The 15,748-nt window shown below is 36.3% G+C and overlaps 1 protein-coding gene across 1 annotated transcript; it reads right to left on the reverse strand.

Annotated features, from left to right (window-relative positions):
* Positions 1 to 5,104: 5,104 nt before the first annotated feature.
* On the reverse strand, positions 5,105 to 8,635 carry LOC127207358 (olfactory receptor 5W2-like). The gene is made up of 2 exons (XM_051166756.1): positions 8,625 to 8,635; positions 5,105 to 6,047 (listed from the first exon to the last, which is right to left on the reverse strand). Exons 1-2 carry the CDS (start codon positions 8,633 to 8,635, stop codon positions 5,105 to 5,107), a joined length of 954 nt encoding a protein of 317 aa, XP_051022713.1.
* Positions 8,636 to 15,748: the final 7,113 nt, after the last annotated feature.

The following is a 15,748-nucleotide window of genomic DNA, read 5'->3' on the forward strand; positions in this document are numbered from 1 at the left end:
GAAATAAAAATAAACATGATAATAAAATATTGTTAAGATGATGCAAAATCATTGGGAAATGAGAAGCCCAAAAAGAGCCCTCAGAGATGTAATCATAGAAAGTATAATGAAGGATCCATTAGGTCCCTCTCTCCTTCTGCCACTAAAGTGAAGTGAAATTGATCAAGATTGAGTGCCTTTGTCAGATGCAGGGTTGGTGAAGATCTTTTCCCAGTCTGTAGGCTGTCGCTTTGTTCTCTTGACAGTGTCTCCTGCCTTACAGAAGCTTCTTAGCCTCATGAGGTCCCATTTATTAATTGTTGACATTAAGGCCTGGGCTGTTGGTGTACTGTTCAGGAAGTTGTTTTCTGTGTGTATGTGTCCCAGGCTCTTCCCCACTAAGAACTTTATGACAGGCAGATCTGGATCCTGGGGTCCTCCTCAAACTAAGGCACCAGCCAACGAGAATATAGGCAGTAAGCTTCGAACCCCTACCAAGACCTAGCTGACGAACAGGATATTCTCCACCACTGAGTGGAGAGTGAGATCTGACTCTCACAAGAACTCTGGTGCCCCTTTTCTGACCATGTCCCCTGGATGGGGAGACCTGGTGGCACTCAGAGGAAGGATAGCAAGTTACCAAGAAGAGACTTGATATTCTAAGAGCATATATAGGGGGAGGAGGTCTCCTTCAGTCACAGACATAGGGGAGGGGAGAAGGAGAGAAATGGGAAGGAGGGAAGAATGGGAGGAAACAGGGGAAGAGCTAACAATTGAGATGTAATATGAATAAATTAATAAAATTAAAGAATGAAAAAAAAAAGACTGAGTGCCAATCATACTCGTCAACATAAGGTTGTTATCAAAAAAATTGTCTTTTACTCATTGGTATAGAACTTTATATATTGATACATAATAAGATTACCTTTGACACATTGATATAGAATTTAAATTTAAGACTATTCTCTATACATATTATATATATATTTCTACTCTAATGTTAGGCACTGAACACAAACAATTCAATTATAATATAAGACTTACTTCCAATACCTGGAAAATGCTATTGCAGTTGATTAGGATAATTAAGTAATAGAAGCCATTTGGTAGTTGATCAAATTATGGCTATGCCAACCACCAGCCTATTTTTAATCACAAGAATGTACATCCTAGGTTTAACAGATAGATATGATCATATAGATATATATGGTAAAATAGTTAGATAAAGTCTTCAAAGCCTTAGGGACCTAAAAATATGGCACTTAAGAAGTTTTTAATATCTTAAAGATTCTTTGACAACAGGACAGGCTAACTCCTGGCAACACCCAACCTGCCTCAAGAAGATGATGAGCATCAAAGATCATCTTTGTGGAGATGTTTTCAAATGTGGCAAACCAGCCACTGGGCAAAACATCCTTGTTTATCCTGCAGACAGAACTCTGCCTTAAAATGGACAAGATTGAATACAAATTCTGCCAAGACAGGGTAAGCAAATCCTCAATAATTCCTGTTTCACAAGTACATCTATCAGCTATTTAGGACCAGAAGGCTGAAAATGATGCTCCAACATTATAGAGAGTTTTGGGTGACTGTTCAGGCAGTAAACTGTCTCTGATAGGGTTCAAGACCTGATGGTTTAGTCTTATAATTAAACTAAGCTGGTAAGGGGTTAAGATGTTTTTAGGTATAGATAGAGGTTTTGAGTTGGGAGAAAAGAGAGAGGGTAGATATTGATTTTCATTCAGAATGTTAGACTCATCAAAATAGGAAAGATGGTTTCTACAAGGTTATCAAATGCAATTAACCAAAATACCTTGAATGTAACATTCATATGATTCCTAATTGTTTTGTGGTTCTTCTTGCTGTATGTAATTTTTCTTTTTTATTAATTTATTCATATTACATCTCAATGGTTAGCCCATCCCTTGTATCCTCCCATTCCTCTCTCCCTCCCATTTCCCCCTTACTCCCTTCTCCTATGACTGTGACTGAGGGGGACCTCCTCCCCCTGTATATGCTCATAGGGTATCAAGTCTCTTCATGGTAGCCTGCTGTCCTTCCTCTGAGTGCCACCAGATCTCCCCATCCAGGGGATGTGGTAAAATATGAGGCACCAGAGTTCGTGTGAAAGTCATACCCCACTCTCCACTCAACTTTGGAGAATGACCTGTCCATTGGCTAGATCTGGGTAGGGGTTTGAAGTTTATGGCCTGTATTGGCACCAGCCAAGGACAATACAGGCCATAATTTTTCTACTTGTGTAGTAATATAAATGTATATGCCAAACAAACAAATAAATAAAATTAAAAAAGAATGAATGCCATAAACAGTCACCACACATAACCTTCATTTGCTTTTTTCCAGAGTTGTGAGATTTACTAGTACATAGCATTTTGTAAGAACAACCCAAAAAGATAAGAAAAGCAACTGTAAATATGTTTCATTTATGTTAAAGATATGTAAAATATGGTGGAGCATAGGTGCTAATATATTGAAAGAAATAAATATGTCAATGAAATACTTTTTTCTTTCTCAAAGCATATTTTAATTCATTACCTTTAAACAATGATCTCATATAGACGCAATCTTATTTTATTATGTACAAAATGTAATCAAAACAAAAGAAAAAATGAAAGCCATCAACGTCTTACAATACAATGATCTAATTCAGTATTTTACTATGATGACTTACCAAGGTTAAGTTCAAAATTTGTTCCATGGATTTATTTCAAGAACTTTATGACTTAAATTGAAGCCTGAGTAGATGACTATTCAGTGTGCATGTTGTATAGATTGGTGGATGGCAACCAATGAGGTTTGTTATATAAAATGGGACTGTGTAGCTAAATGTTCACCATTTCCTTCATTCACAGCTTTTCTAAATCACTCCCCCTTTCGCAATGTCACCTAATAGTTGTAGGTAAATACGACTGAGACAGATGTATCAGTCTGAACTATCTACATACTTGCCATTAGATCAGACACTGAAGTGAGTGCACACAGACTAAGAGAAATTGGGAAACCATCTGAAAATAAGTTGGTCAGAAAGACAATTCTTGATCTTTCTGACATGTACCAGCCAAGTTGATCTTGCTAATAAAGTTCTTGAATAAGCCAAATACATTGACATCTTCAATCTTTTCAGTTTGATATTATTATTGCTAAGCCAGGTAGTACTTAGGCGATGTTTTCATTTTGTTCAACATATTTATACCTGCACTGCCATCCACATAAAATCAGTAAAATAAAAGCACCGTTGAATAATATCACTAAAGAACAATTCATTCACTTTCACTATTTTAGCCTCATAAAGTTGGATTTCAAAATAATCTTTAAGCAATTCCGTGTGTAATGAATCTGCAGTTGAAATTTTGTTGGTACCGGTAATGCAGGTATGAATCATTTTTTTGTTTATATATTTGTAAAGACAAATCATTAGTTTAGTATGTAATTGATATTTTTATTTGTTTCCACATTTCACTGCAAATATTCAATGCAGTTGTTGATAATATGAATGGGAAAATCAGTTTTTAAGCAAAGAATAACCATAATCTCATGTTGAAAAAAAAGTTAAACAAATAAAATCAGAGTTAACAATGGATTTGAAAGATAATTGTTTATAACTTACCAAAGGGGGCATTTATACCAGACAATGAACTAGATAGGGAAAAGAGAATCTACTGAGAAAAATAACATCAATTATAGGCCATGTAACCATAGACTTCACAAAGGCTCTTTTCTTTGCTCTTAAGCTACCTTAAACATGTAAATCTAAAAAGGAAATAGACTAGTAGCCGATAAGAATTTTACAACTTCCAGATGCTCTGAATAGAATTTTCCCCTTCTTCAATGAGTCTAAGTGCCTGAACTCATTAGGACAAGGTCCCCTGATGTGATGGGAAAGAACAAGATCAGGCCAGTTGGAGGGTCCGTAACGTAACTGAAGCATTGGCAGTTTTATTGAAAGCAATAAGACTTTTACCCCTTTATCAGAAACAGAATGTAAAAGCAGTTGTTTGGATCAAAACAGTTGAAGTTGCCAGAATGCAATGATGTTGTGAAGCTACAAAGGGAATACACAATCAGTGTCTAAGACCAATTGTCCTGCCAAGCTTCCATGCTTCCTTGACTTAGAAGGGAACAGAGAAACAAAAAGTGGCCTGAGTGTATCACTGCCTGAAGGAGTGCATTTTTCTCTCAGGAACTGGAAGACACATTGTGCCCTAGAAGTCATGGACTCTAACCTGGAAAACCTACGACATAAGCCTCTCAAGATAGGTAGGCCAAGGCCAACTCCATGCCCTGAAGGCAAGCATATCCTTAGCTATGGGACAGGGTACCTCAGTCAGAGTTTCTGGTCTCCTGAAAACTACATTTATAGCTTTAGAGTTACTCTGCACAAACTTCATCCTATAAAAGTTGCAAGGCTGATTAAGAGCTACTTGGGGGGACAGAGCAATGGCTCTGCTCTTCCATAGGGTCTGAGTTCAATTCGCAGCAACCACATGGTGGCTTACAAGCATCAATACTGGGATCTGATTTCCTCTTCTGGCATGCAGGTATACATGCAGATTAAGCACTATATATATAATAAATTAATACACATAAAAAGGAGATATTTGGTTAAGTAGTTTGTGTTCATGACTTACATTAGATGAAAGCAGTTATGATTATAGACAAAAGATGATACAAATTGAAAGAAAAACGCACACTACAGAAAAGTGCCTAATGTAACCTAATGTTCATGTTTTTTAATCCAGAGTTAATTATATAGCCTACCCACAGTTTCACAGAAAATACTCTTGCAACTTGCTCTATCATGCTAGGCTTACTAGTATTTGTCCATAAGTTTGGCTTATTAAAATAATGTTTCAATAAGAAGCCAAAAAGAAACACCCTGTCAAAATGAGAAGAGTAAAAAAAAAATAATAATAATAAGTAATTGTATAAATCCCATCACATTGAATTCAGTAAAACACTAGACTAGCTAGGTTATTTAATAATCGCAGAACCGAGAGGCAGGGATTCATAATTTCAAGGCCAGCATGGAAAACATAGTTAATAGCTAAAATTTTCATAGGAATGAAGGAAAGTGAGGAATGTGGCAGGAATTCTAAATAATTATTTAAAACAATCTTTTGCCTTTAATTTTAACCAAGGTCTCCTTCACATCCTTGTTCCTCAGGCTATAAATCAGTGGGTTCAGCATTGGAATCACAAGGGTATAAAACAGAGATGTCATTTTGTCTTGATCAAGGGAATAAGAAGAACTTGGTCGAAAATATGTAAAGAGTAGAGTTCCCTGAAAAATGGCAACAGTGGTCAAGTGAGAGGTGCAGGTGGAGAAAGCTTTGAACCTCCCCTCAGTGGAGTGGATTTTTAAGACTGATGAGATGATGTAACAGTAAGAGACAAGGACCCCAGAGATAGTGCTCAGTTCCAGGACACCATAAATAGTAAATAATGCCAGCTCATTTACTTGCGTATCTGAGCAAGAGAGCAGGTAAAGTGGAGGTAGATCACAGAAGAAGTGGTTGATCTCATTAGACCCACAGAAACATAAGCGGAATGCCAAGCTTGTGTGTATCAAAGCATCTGATGTTCCTACCAGATAAACCCCAGCCATGAGAATAGAGCACACTCTGCTGGACATGGTTGCTGTGTAGAGCAGGGGGTTACTGATGGCCTGGTATCTGTCAAAGGCCATGACTGCCAGCAGGACACACTCAGAATCTGCAAAGGTGCAGGAAATGAAGAACTGCAGAGCACAGCCCCAGAAGGGAATTGACTTGTTATTGCCAAATATATCTACCAACATCTTGGGTCCAATTGCCGTGGAGTAGCAGAGGTCACAGAAGGAGAGGTGGCTCAGGAAAAAGTACATGGGTGTATGGAGCTGGGGATCCATTCTAATCAAAATGACCATACCAAGATTTCCCAGAATATTGATGAGATAGATGAGTAGAAATATGGTGAACAGCAACGCTTTCATCTCAGGTTTATTGGTGACTCCCACAAACGTGAATTCATTCAAGGAACAATTTCCTGTGTCCATTCTTTCTTCTGGTCTCTATTTGAAAATAATGCAAATTCATTTTTACATCTGGACAGCAATGATGTATTTCTCATGTATTATATACTATATACCATAAAAATTTCTGAAGCCTGTTATTTCTTTCAGCCAGTTCCTTTTCTTTCTTTATCTCTTTGTTGTTTGTTTGTTTGTTTGTTTGTTTTTAAGACAGGGTTTCTCTATGGAGCCTTGACTGTCCTGGACTTGCTTTGTAGACCACACTGGCGTTGAACTCCTAGATATCTGCCTCCTCTGCCTCCTGATTGCTCAGGGTAAGGCATGCACCACCACACACAGCTGTAAACGCATTTTAACCTATTTTTAATCACAAAAAATCATGAGTGTCTGTGATAGTTGAGACACCGAGCCTTTCCACCATTTGGAGTCTATGACTTTATACTTATTCTATAATGTACATAATGTCTACATTAGTTGCAGGAGATAGATTTTGATATGTTACTTCTCATTTGATCTTTGTACATCATTAAATTAACACAGACATTAGACTTAGGCTATAGAAGCAGAGGATATTATTTCTATACTTTAAGATATTAAATACACAAAGTTATATTACTCTTAAAAGAACACATTATATTAAAAGCATTTTATTGATTTAGACATAGTCAGTGAATGATTACAATAATAACAACTAAATACACTTGATTACATTTACTACATTTACCACTTTACTACATTTATTACATTTACTAATAACAATTTTTAACATATATTTTATTAATTTATTCATATTACATCTCAATGGTTATCCCATCCCTTGTATCCTCCCATTCCTCCCTCCCTCTCATTTTCCCTTACTCCCCTCCCCTATGACTGTGACTGAGGGGGACTTCCTCCCCCTGTATATGCTCATAGGGTATCAAGTCTCTTCTTGGTAGCCTGCTATCCTTCCTCTGAGTGCCACCAGGCGTCTCCATCCATGGGACGTGGTCAAATATGGGGCACCAGAGTTCATGTGAAAGTCAGACCGCACTCTCCATTCAACTAATAACAACTTTATTTTTGTTTTATTTTATTTTAAAATGCTTTTAATTGAATTAAAGATACACCTTTTCCCCTCCCTTTACTCCTCCACCTCAGCCACAGTCACCTTCCCTCAACACACTTCTATGCATACACTCTGAAATGATAACAATCTTTAAATTATATATATATATATAATTTATGCAAATGTATATGCACAAATATACAGAAGTATACATTCTTCTGGATGTCTGTTTTTTGTGTGTATATGACTGCAAGGCTAGCCTTTTTCTTAGTTTATGTTTTAATGCTTTATCATTTACTAAGACGTTAGATAACTTTTATTTGATCTTTGATTTTAGAGTCTGTTATGTCTTACAATGGTATTCCTTACCAAGCAGTGACAGTATTCACTTACTAACAGATAATGCTGCTGGCAAGTTAAGTGGCTAAAAAAAAAAAAAAAAAAAAAAAAAAAAAAAAAAAAAAAAAAGCATTGAAAAAATTTACCACATACAATTGGCTTTCACCGCTCATATTTTCTTTATACTGACAAAGAATAATTTGAGTGGGATTCAAGAAAGGTTCTAAAAGGCATCTTCTTTTCCTACAAGCAAGTGTGTGTATTTTCATGTATATGCTTCACAGATGCATATATTTGTGCATGCATTTCTTTAGATGAACATTAGTAAGTAAACGAACACTTCTCCTTTTTAGATTACATAAATATTATAAAATGTATTTCATAATTTACTGACATTGCATTAATTTGTGACACATTAAGTCAGTGTTTGTTTGATGTTTAAGTCATTTAAATATGTAGAAATGGTCATGAAAATAGAAGAAGTGGGAATTTATTGTATAGGAAGACTAGAATAAAATAGTGAAAATGCTACCCTGCTGGTATTCTGAAGTTCTGTGAGACTCATGATTTCATTTAAAATTTGTTTTCATTCATTGGATCTGGTAATCTTTAAAATAGAGCAGGCAATAAAATCATCAATGAAATATCTATTTCTAAAGAGGTAAAAATTGAAATTGTTTTGCATTACCTTGTTTCTGATGATGCATAGATGTAGATACTCACCTGAGGAGAGGAGAGGAGATTTAGGTTTCTGAATACTGTTATGGTGATAATTTATTGTTGCAACTGCCATTTGGGGACTGAAGGTTGTGAAATAATTTCCCCCAGGATTTGTTGTGAATAATTAGTTTCTTCTACATTCTTCTCTGTAAATGCATCTCTATCTTTAGCAAAGATGTAGTTTGAAGTGTTTACTACTTTCATTAATTATTTCATTTCAATCAGAATGCTGCAGAACACACGCACATGCGTGTGCACACACACACACGCACACACACGCACACACACACAAAATGACATATCTGAAATCTAAACCTTTCTCTCCATAGTAAAAATCCAGTAGCTCAAAATTCATAGGCTCATACTTAATCATTCCAACTCATTTTCACTTGTGAATTTCATAAGCAGTATTAAATTATTTGCTCCATATTCCACTTAGAAATACCACTCTATGTAAAAATACTTATTTTTATGTGTATTAGTATTTTGTTTCCTACATGTATTTACATATACTGCATCAGTACTTATTGCCAACAAAAACCAGAAGAGGGCAGCAGATCTCTCAAATCAAAGTTATAGGAGGTTTCCAGGGGCCTTGTGAGTGCTAGAACCCACAGCCAGTTCCAGTTTGCCCCAGCAAAGGAGAAAAATACCATCTCTACAGCCCCTATAGTACTAATGCATTAAAAAGTGACATTTTAAATGTACCAAAGTTTCTATATCCACTCTTCTACTGAGGGACACTTAGCTGTTTCCATGTTCTGGCTATTATGAATAAGGCTGCTGTGAACATGGTTGAGCGAATTTTCTTGTTGTGTGCTGGAGCATCTTCTGAGTATATTCCAAGGAGTGGAATAGCTGGGTCTTGAGGAAGCCCTATTCCCATTTTTCTGAGATAGCACCAGATAGATTTCCAAAGTGGCTGTAACAATTTGCATTCCCACCAGCAATGAAGGAGTGTTCATCTCTCTCCACATCCTCACCAGCATGTGGTGTCACTTGAATTTTTGATCTTAGCCATTCTGATGGGTGTAAGATGGAGTCTCAGAGTTGTTTTGATTTGCATTTCCCTGATGACTAAGGAGGTTGAGCATTTCATTAAGTGTTTCTCAGCCATTTGATATTCCTCTGTTGAGAATTCTCTGTTTAGTTCCAAGCCCCATTTCTCAATTAGGTTATTACATTTAGTGGTACATTTTCACTATGGAATACTACTTGGCTGTTAAAAACAAGGAATTTCCAAAATTTTTGGACAAACGGATTGAACTAGAAATGATCATAATGAGTAAGTTAACCCAGAAGCAGAAAGAGTCAAATGGTATATACTAACTTATATTGAGACACTAGCCTAAGGGACATGTCCCATGAATGTCTTCACTTATCAGGAAAGAGGGACAGAGGGGAGGACATCCTAGTAGGACTCTAGATGAGAGAAGCATGGGAGAATGGGGAAATAGAAGGATCCAGAGGGTCCTAGAAACCTACAAGAAGAACATTATGATGGGCAGATCTGGGCCCAGGGGTCCTGCTCAAACTATGGCATCAGCCGAGGACAATACATGCGGTAAACTTCGAACCCCTACCCAGATCTACCCAATGGACAGGACATTCTCCACAGTTGAGTGGAGAGTGGGACTGACTTTCACATGAACTCTGGTGCCCCATATTTGACCACATCCCCTGGGCGGGTGGCCTGGGGGCACTCAGAAGAAGGATAGCAGGCTACTAAGAAGAGACTTGATACCCTATGAGCATATACAGGGGGAAGAGGTCCCCTTGAGTCACAGTCATAGGGGAGTAAAGGGAAAATGGGAGGGAGGGAGGAATTGGAGGATGCAAGGGTTGGGATAACAATTGAGATGTAATATGAATAAACTAATAAAATATTTTTTAAAATGACATTTCAAAATTTGCATCTTTTTAGAATGCCCTTAAACACATGGATATTTCTTGCTACTATCTAATTCCAGACCATTTTCATCATCCTAGTGTAATGATATATTTAGTGACCAGATGTAATTTCATTTCACTCTTTACAATTAATTCAGGGACTGAAACTGCAAGAATTTCTTTTGAAATAAAACATCAAATAGAGAAAGTATTCCTGTGCTGAACCTGAATTTACTGGAAGCAAGATAGATCTTTGCTGGATTCTGATGATAACTTGCATTTGCTGTGAGTATATATGACCACTGTTGTGCTGAAGACCAATCCTTTAGTAATCAATCTTCCAAAAACGTTCATCTAAATGGCCATAAAATTTTATGAGATTTTATCTGCATTTATTAAAGTGACATTATTTTAATCCTATAGACTAATAAAGGATTAACTAACATTTATAATGTTAGATCCACCAACTGAGAATTAAGACCACTTACCCAAATTTTGGTCAAATTAAGAACATTTAATTATTTTCACAGCAACGCTGTTGAACATCTATTTATCCCTAAATCTGGGTAAAATAGATCAGCAGCAAGTGATCTACCCTCTATTTAAAGGACAAAACCATAAACCGAATTTTTACAGGATGTATTAGTGGCATAGATTCTTGGCAAGAATAAAAGAGAAGCAAATAACATTGTAAGATTTCTTTTTTTTTTTATTAATTTATTCTTGTTACATCTCAATGTTTATCCCATCCCTTGTATCCCCCCATTCCTCCCCCCCCCCATTTTCCCATTATTTCTCTCCCCTATGACTGTTCCTGAGGGGGATTTCCTTCCCCTATATATTCTCATAGGGTATCAAGTCTCTTCTTGGCTACTTGCTGTCCTTCCCCTGAGTGCCACCAGGTCTCCCCCTCCAGGGGACATGGTCAAATGTGAGGCACCAGAGTACATGAGAAAGTCACATCACACTCTCCACTCAACTGTGGAGAATATTCTGACCATTGGCTAGATCTGGGAAGGGGTTTAAAGTTTACCTCCTGTATTGTCCTTGGCTGGTGCCTTAGTTTGAGCGGGACCCCTGGGCCCAAATCTGCTTATCATATTGTTCTACTTGTAGGTTTCTAGGACCCTCTGTATCCTTTTATTTTGCTATTCTCCCATGCGTCTCTCATTTAGAGTCCCAATAGGATGCCAGATTTCTTAGCAACAAATGTGGTTTATTGAAGGGTGAAAGTTAAGGCATGTTCAGGGTGTGGCACAATTCAAATTCCAGAAAACAGAAACTTAAGTTTTACCATAAATTGAAACTTATTATGAGGTACCAAGATAGCTTCCAAGTCAGTCTGGTCCATCAGTAGATTTCCATCTTTGTATTTATTAAGATGATCATTATTTACAACCTCTGTAATTGTTAATGTAACTCATTTTTAGATAACTATGTTTTTAACTACTTTTGTCTTCCATAAGAACACCACTATGTCAAAATGAAGATAGCATTAATGAATAACTTAATAAAGTTTCCTGATACTTAATTAAGAATTTTTAAAACCTATTTTTAATAAGAGACACTAACCTATGAATTTATGTTTGTTTCATTGTCTATTTAGGGTGTATTCTGTCCCAGGGGTTACAGCGTAGGTGATTCTTGAGCATTTCAAGTTGGAAAGAATAGCCATTGAATCCACACCTCTTGTCAACCTATCAATGTTGAGACAGCTTTACATCACTTGTCTCCATCACTTGTCTCCACTTGCATTTTACAATGCAAAATACATTCAGCCAAATAACTTAGCGCTCAATATTCAATAATTGTTCATGCACCTTAAGAGTTTAATTCTTAACTGTAAATTACTATGCATGGACGATTCATAAAGAGCATAAAACAAGGTACGCCCTCCTAAATCATAATGCCCCAGATTAGACATTTCTAGCCCAAAAGAGAACAATTGGACCATATCAAAGAATGACGAATGAAAGAGAAAATGAAAAACATACAGACAACCATACCAAGATCAAAATCCAGCAGGCCAAATATCAAATCTTACAGCCCCATATCTAGTGCCTGGCATTCATTTACATTTATCTGCACGACAAAGGATTTCGGCAGCTCTTTGAACTCTCAGCCTGAAGCCTGCATACCTCTTTCTGGAGCCAGCTGCCTTGAGATAAGTATAAAGAAGGTTCACACTTAAAATTTGTCCGAGTTTGTTCTTTGTTGCTGTTTTAACAAACCATATCTGAAAGCAAATGATAGAAGCGAAGGGGTTATTTCAGCTTATACATCCAGGTCATTGTCCATCATTAATGGAATACAGAGCCAGAACCCAGATATATGGTGTAGCAGAAAACAAGATGCAATGCTACTTTCTGGACCACACAGCGTCGTCAGGATCAGCTACCTTTCTTTTCCATGCCAGGGATTGTGGATTATTTTAGCATTTTTCCTTGAATGATTATAAAATCTATCTTTGGTTCCAAATGCTACCAGGGAAAGTCAATAAGCATGGTGGCCAAGCCATCATGCATATTTGGAAACAAAAGTATTCAGGAATTATTTGTTACTCATGGGATACTAAGAAAAGAAACTTTGTTCAGAAATAGTGGAGCATATTTGTTCTTTTGTGGTGATTACTTGTAAACTCTGCAGCTTTTCATAGAGTCTGATTGTTATGGAAATAATATTATATATATATATATCTGAAAATTAAGTATAATGAATTTGAATCTTTAATATCTTACCACTTAGTCTCACTAATTTAAGAGGTTAATATATATTATCTTTAAGATTGAAATATTATGAATATCTTATTTCTGTAAGGAAAGCAAATGCTTTTTAGGGAAATTAATGTGTAGAAGGTAATATTTGCAAAGAACACCTTTTATATTTTGGAGGCTATTAGCTATTATGTCAAATAGATTATAAAAATTAAATGATACACTCTTATTTGAAGGTTGAAATATAAATATATATATACTATTGATGATAAAATTAAAGACAGAATATTGTATCTGAGCATAGCCATACTTTAATTTCTTCCTTTTCTGATTCGAATGCCCTTGGTCTCCTTTCTTTGTCTTAATACTCTAGATAGAACTTCAAGTACTATACTGAAGAGATTTGGAAAGAGTGGTCACCCTTGCGTGGTCCCTGACTGTAGTAGAATTGCTTTGAGTTTCTCTCTATTGAATATGTTGTTGTCTATAGGTTTGCTGAATATAGCCTTTATGTTACATTTAGGTATGAGCCGTGTGTCCCAGACCTATCCAAGGCATTTATCATGAAGGAGAGTGGTATTTTGTCAAAAGCTTTTTCTACATCTAATTAGATGATCGTATCATTTTTTCTTTCACCTTATTTCTATTGTGGATTACATTGATTTTTGTGTGTGGACCCATCCCTGCATGACTGGGATAAAGCCTACATGATCATGGTGGAAGATATATTTGATATATTCTTGGATTCAGTTTGTGAGTATTTAATTGGTTATTTTTGCATAAATGTTCATGACTGAAATTTGTCTGAAATTCTCCTTTTTTCCTTTAGACTTTTTATGCTTTAGGTATCAGGGTAACGGTGGCTTCATATAATAAGTTTATTAATGTCCCTTCTGTTTCTATTTTGTAGAATAGTTTGAGGAGTACTGGTAATAGCTCTTCTTTGGCTGTCTCATAGAATTTTGTGCTATAACCTAGGCTTTTTTTTTTTTTTTTTTTTTTTTGGGCTGGGAGACTTTTGATGACTGCTTCTAATTTCATAGGGGTTTATAGGGGCTCCTATAAAATTAGGAAAGTTTATAAGACTGTTTAAACTATTTCCCTGGTCTTGATTTAACTTTGGTAAATGAAATGTATCAACAAAATTATCTATTTCTTTTAGAATTTCCATTTTGTGGAATATAAGCATTTAAGGTAAGTTCTAATAATTTTTTGTATGTTCAGCATCTGTTGTTCTGTCTCCCTTTTCATTTCTGATTTTGTGAATTTGGATGTCCTCCCTCTGTCTTTTAGTTAGTTTGGCTAAGGATTTGTTTATGTTATTTTTCCTCAAGGAACCATGTCTGGATTTCATTAATTTTTTGTATTATTCTATTTGATTTAATTTTTTTTTATTTCAGCCCTGAATTTGATTTCCACTCATATACTCCCCTTTAGTCAGCTTGCTTCTTTTCATTTTCGAGCTTTTAGGTGTGTTGGTAAGTTGTTAGTATTGTATCTGTGCAGTTTCTTTATGAAGGTGCTTAGTGTTATGAAATTTCCTCTTGGCATTGCTCATTGTGTCCCATATGTTTGGGTATATTGTGCCTTTATTTTCATTGAATTGTAGAAAGTTTTTAATTTCATTCTTTATTTCATCTCTGACAGAGTGGTCGTTGAGTAGGGAGCCTCTCAGTTTCCATGAGTTTGTAGGCTTTTTGTTGTTTCTGTTATTGAGTTCCAGCTTTAATCCTTGAGGTCTGATAAGTTGAAAGGGGTATTTTAATATTCTTGTATCTGTTGGGTGTTGCTTTGTGACCAAGCATATGGTCAGTTTTGGAGAAGGTTCTGTGAGGTGCTGAGAAGAAGATATTTGGGTGAAATATCCTATCGATATCTGTTAACTCCATTGATTCATGATATCAATTGGTTTCATTACTTCTATATTTAATTTCTGTCTTTATGATCTACCCATTTGGGGAGAGTGGGGTTTTGAAGTCTCCCACTATTAATGTGTGAGTTTCAATGTGTGAGTTGAGTTTTAGTAATGTTTCTTTTATGAATATGTGTACTCTTGTGTTTGTGGCATAAATGTTTGTAATTCAGACATTGTTTTTTTGTTTTTTTGTATTATTCTTTTGTTGAGTATGAAGTGTTTTCCCCCATCTCTTTTTGTTGTGGTTATTTCACCAGTAAGGCTTAATAATATTTGTTATTAGGCCTATAATTATTATTACAGCAGTATTTTCTAACCTGCTAACCATCAATCAAGATACAGACACCTGTTATATTTTATTTATTTTTATTTTTAATTTTTATTAATTTATTCTTGTTACATCTCAATGGTTATCTCATCCCTTGTATCCTCCCATTCCTCCCTCCCTCCCATTTTCCCCTTATTCCCCTCCCCTATTACTGTTCCTGAGGGGGACTTCCTCCCCCTGTATATGCTCATAGGGTATCAAGTCTCTTCTTGGTAAGCTGCTATCCTTCTTCTGAGTGTCACCAGGTCTCCCCATCCAGGGGACATGGTCAAATATGAGGCACCAGAGTACGTGAGAAAGTCATATCCCACTCTCCACTCAACTGTGGAGAATGTTCTGTCCATTGGTTAGATCTGGGTAGGGGTTTAAAGTTTACCACCTGTATTGTCCTTGGCTGATGCCTTAGTTTGAGTGGGACCCCTGGGCCCAAATCTGCCTATCATGATGTTCTACTTGTAGGTTTCCAAGACCCTCTGGATCCTTCTACTTTGCTATTCTCCCATGCGTCTCTCATCTAGAGTCCCAATAGGATGTCCTCCTCTCTGTCCCAGTTTCCTGGTAAGTGAAGGCTTTCATGGGACATGCCCCTTGGGCTAGTATGCAGATATAAGTGAGTATATACCATTTGAGTCTTTCTTCTTCTGGGTTAACTCACTCATTATGATCATTTCTAGCTCTATCCATTCATCCACAAATTTCAGAAATTCCTTGTTTTTAATAGTTGGGTAGTATTTTATAGTGTATGTTGCCCTGACCCGGTGTGATGGCTTTGTATTGATCAAAT

The sequence above is a fragment of the Acomys russatus genome, chromosome 24, assembly GCF_903995435.1.
Source record: "Acomys russatus chromosome 24, mAcoRus1.1, whole genome shotgun sequence".
Lineage (NCBI taxonomy): Eukaryota > Metazoa > Chordata > Mammalia > Rodentia > Muridae > Acomys > Acomys russatus.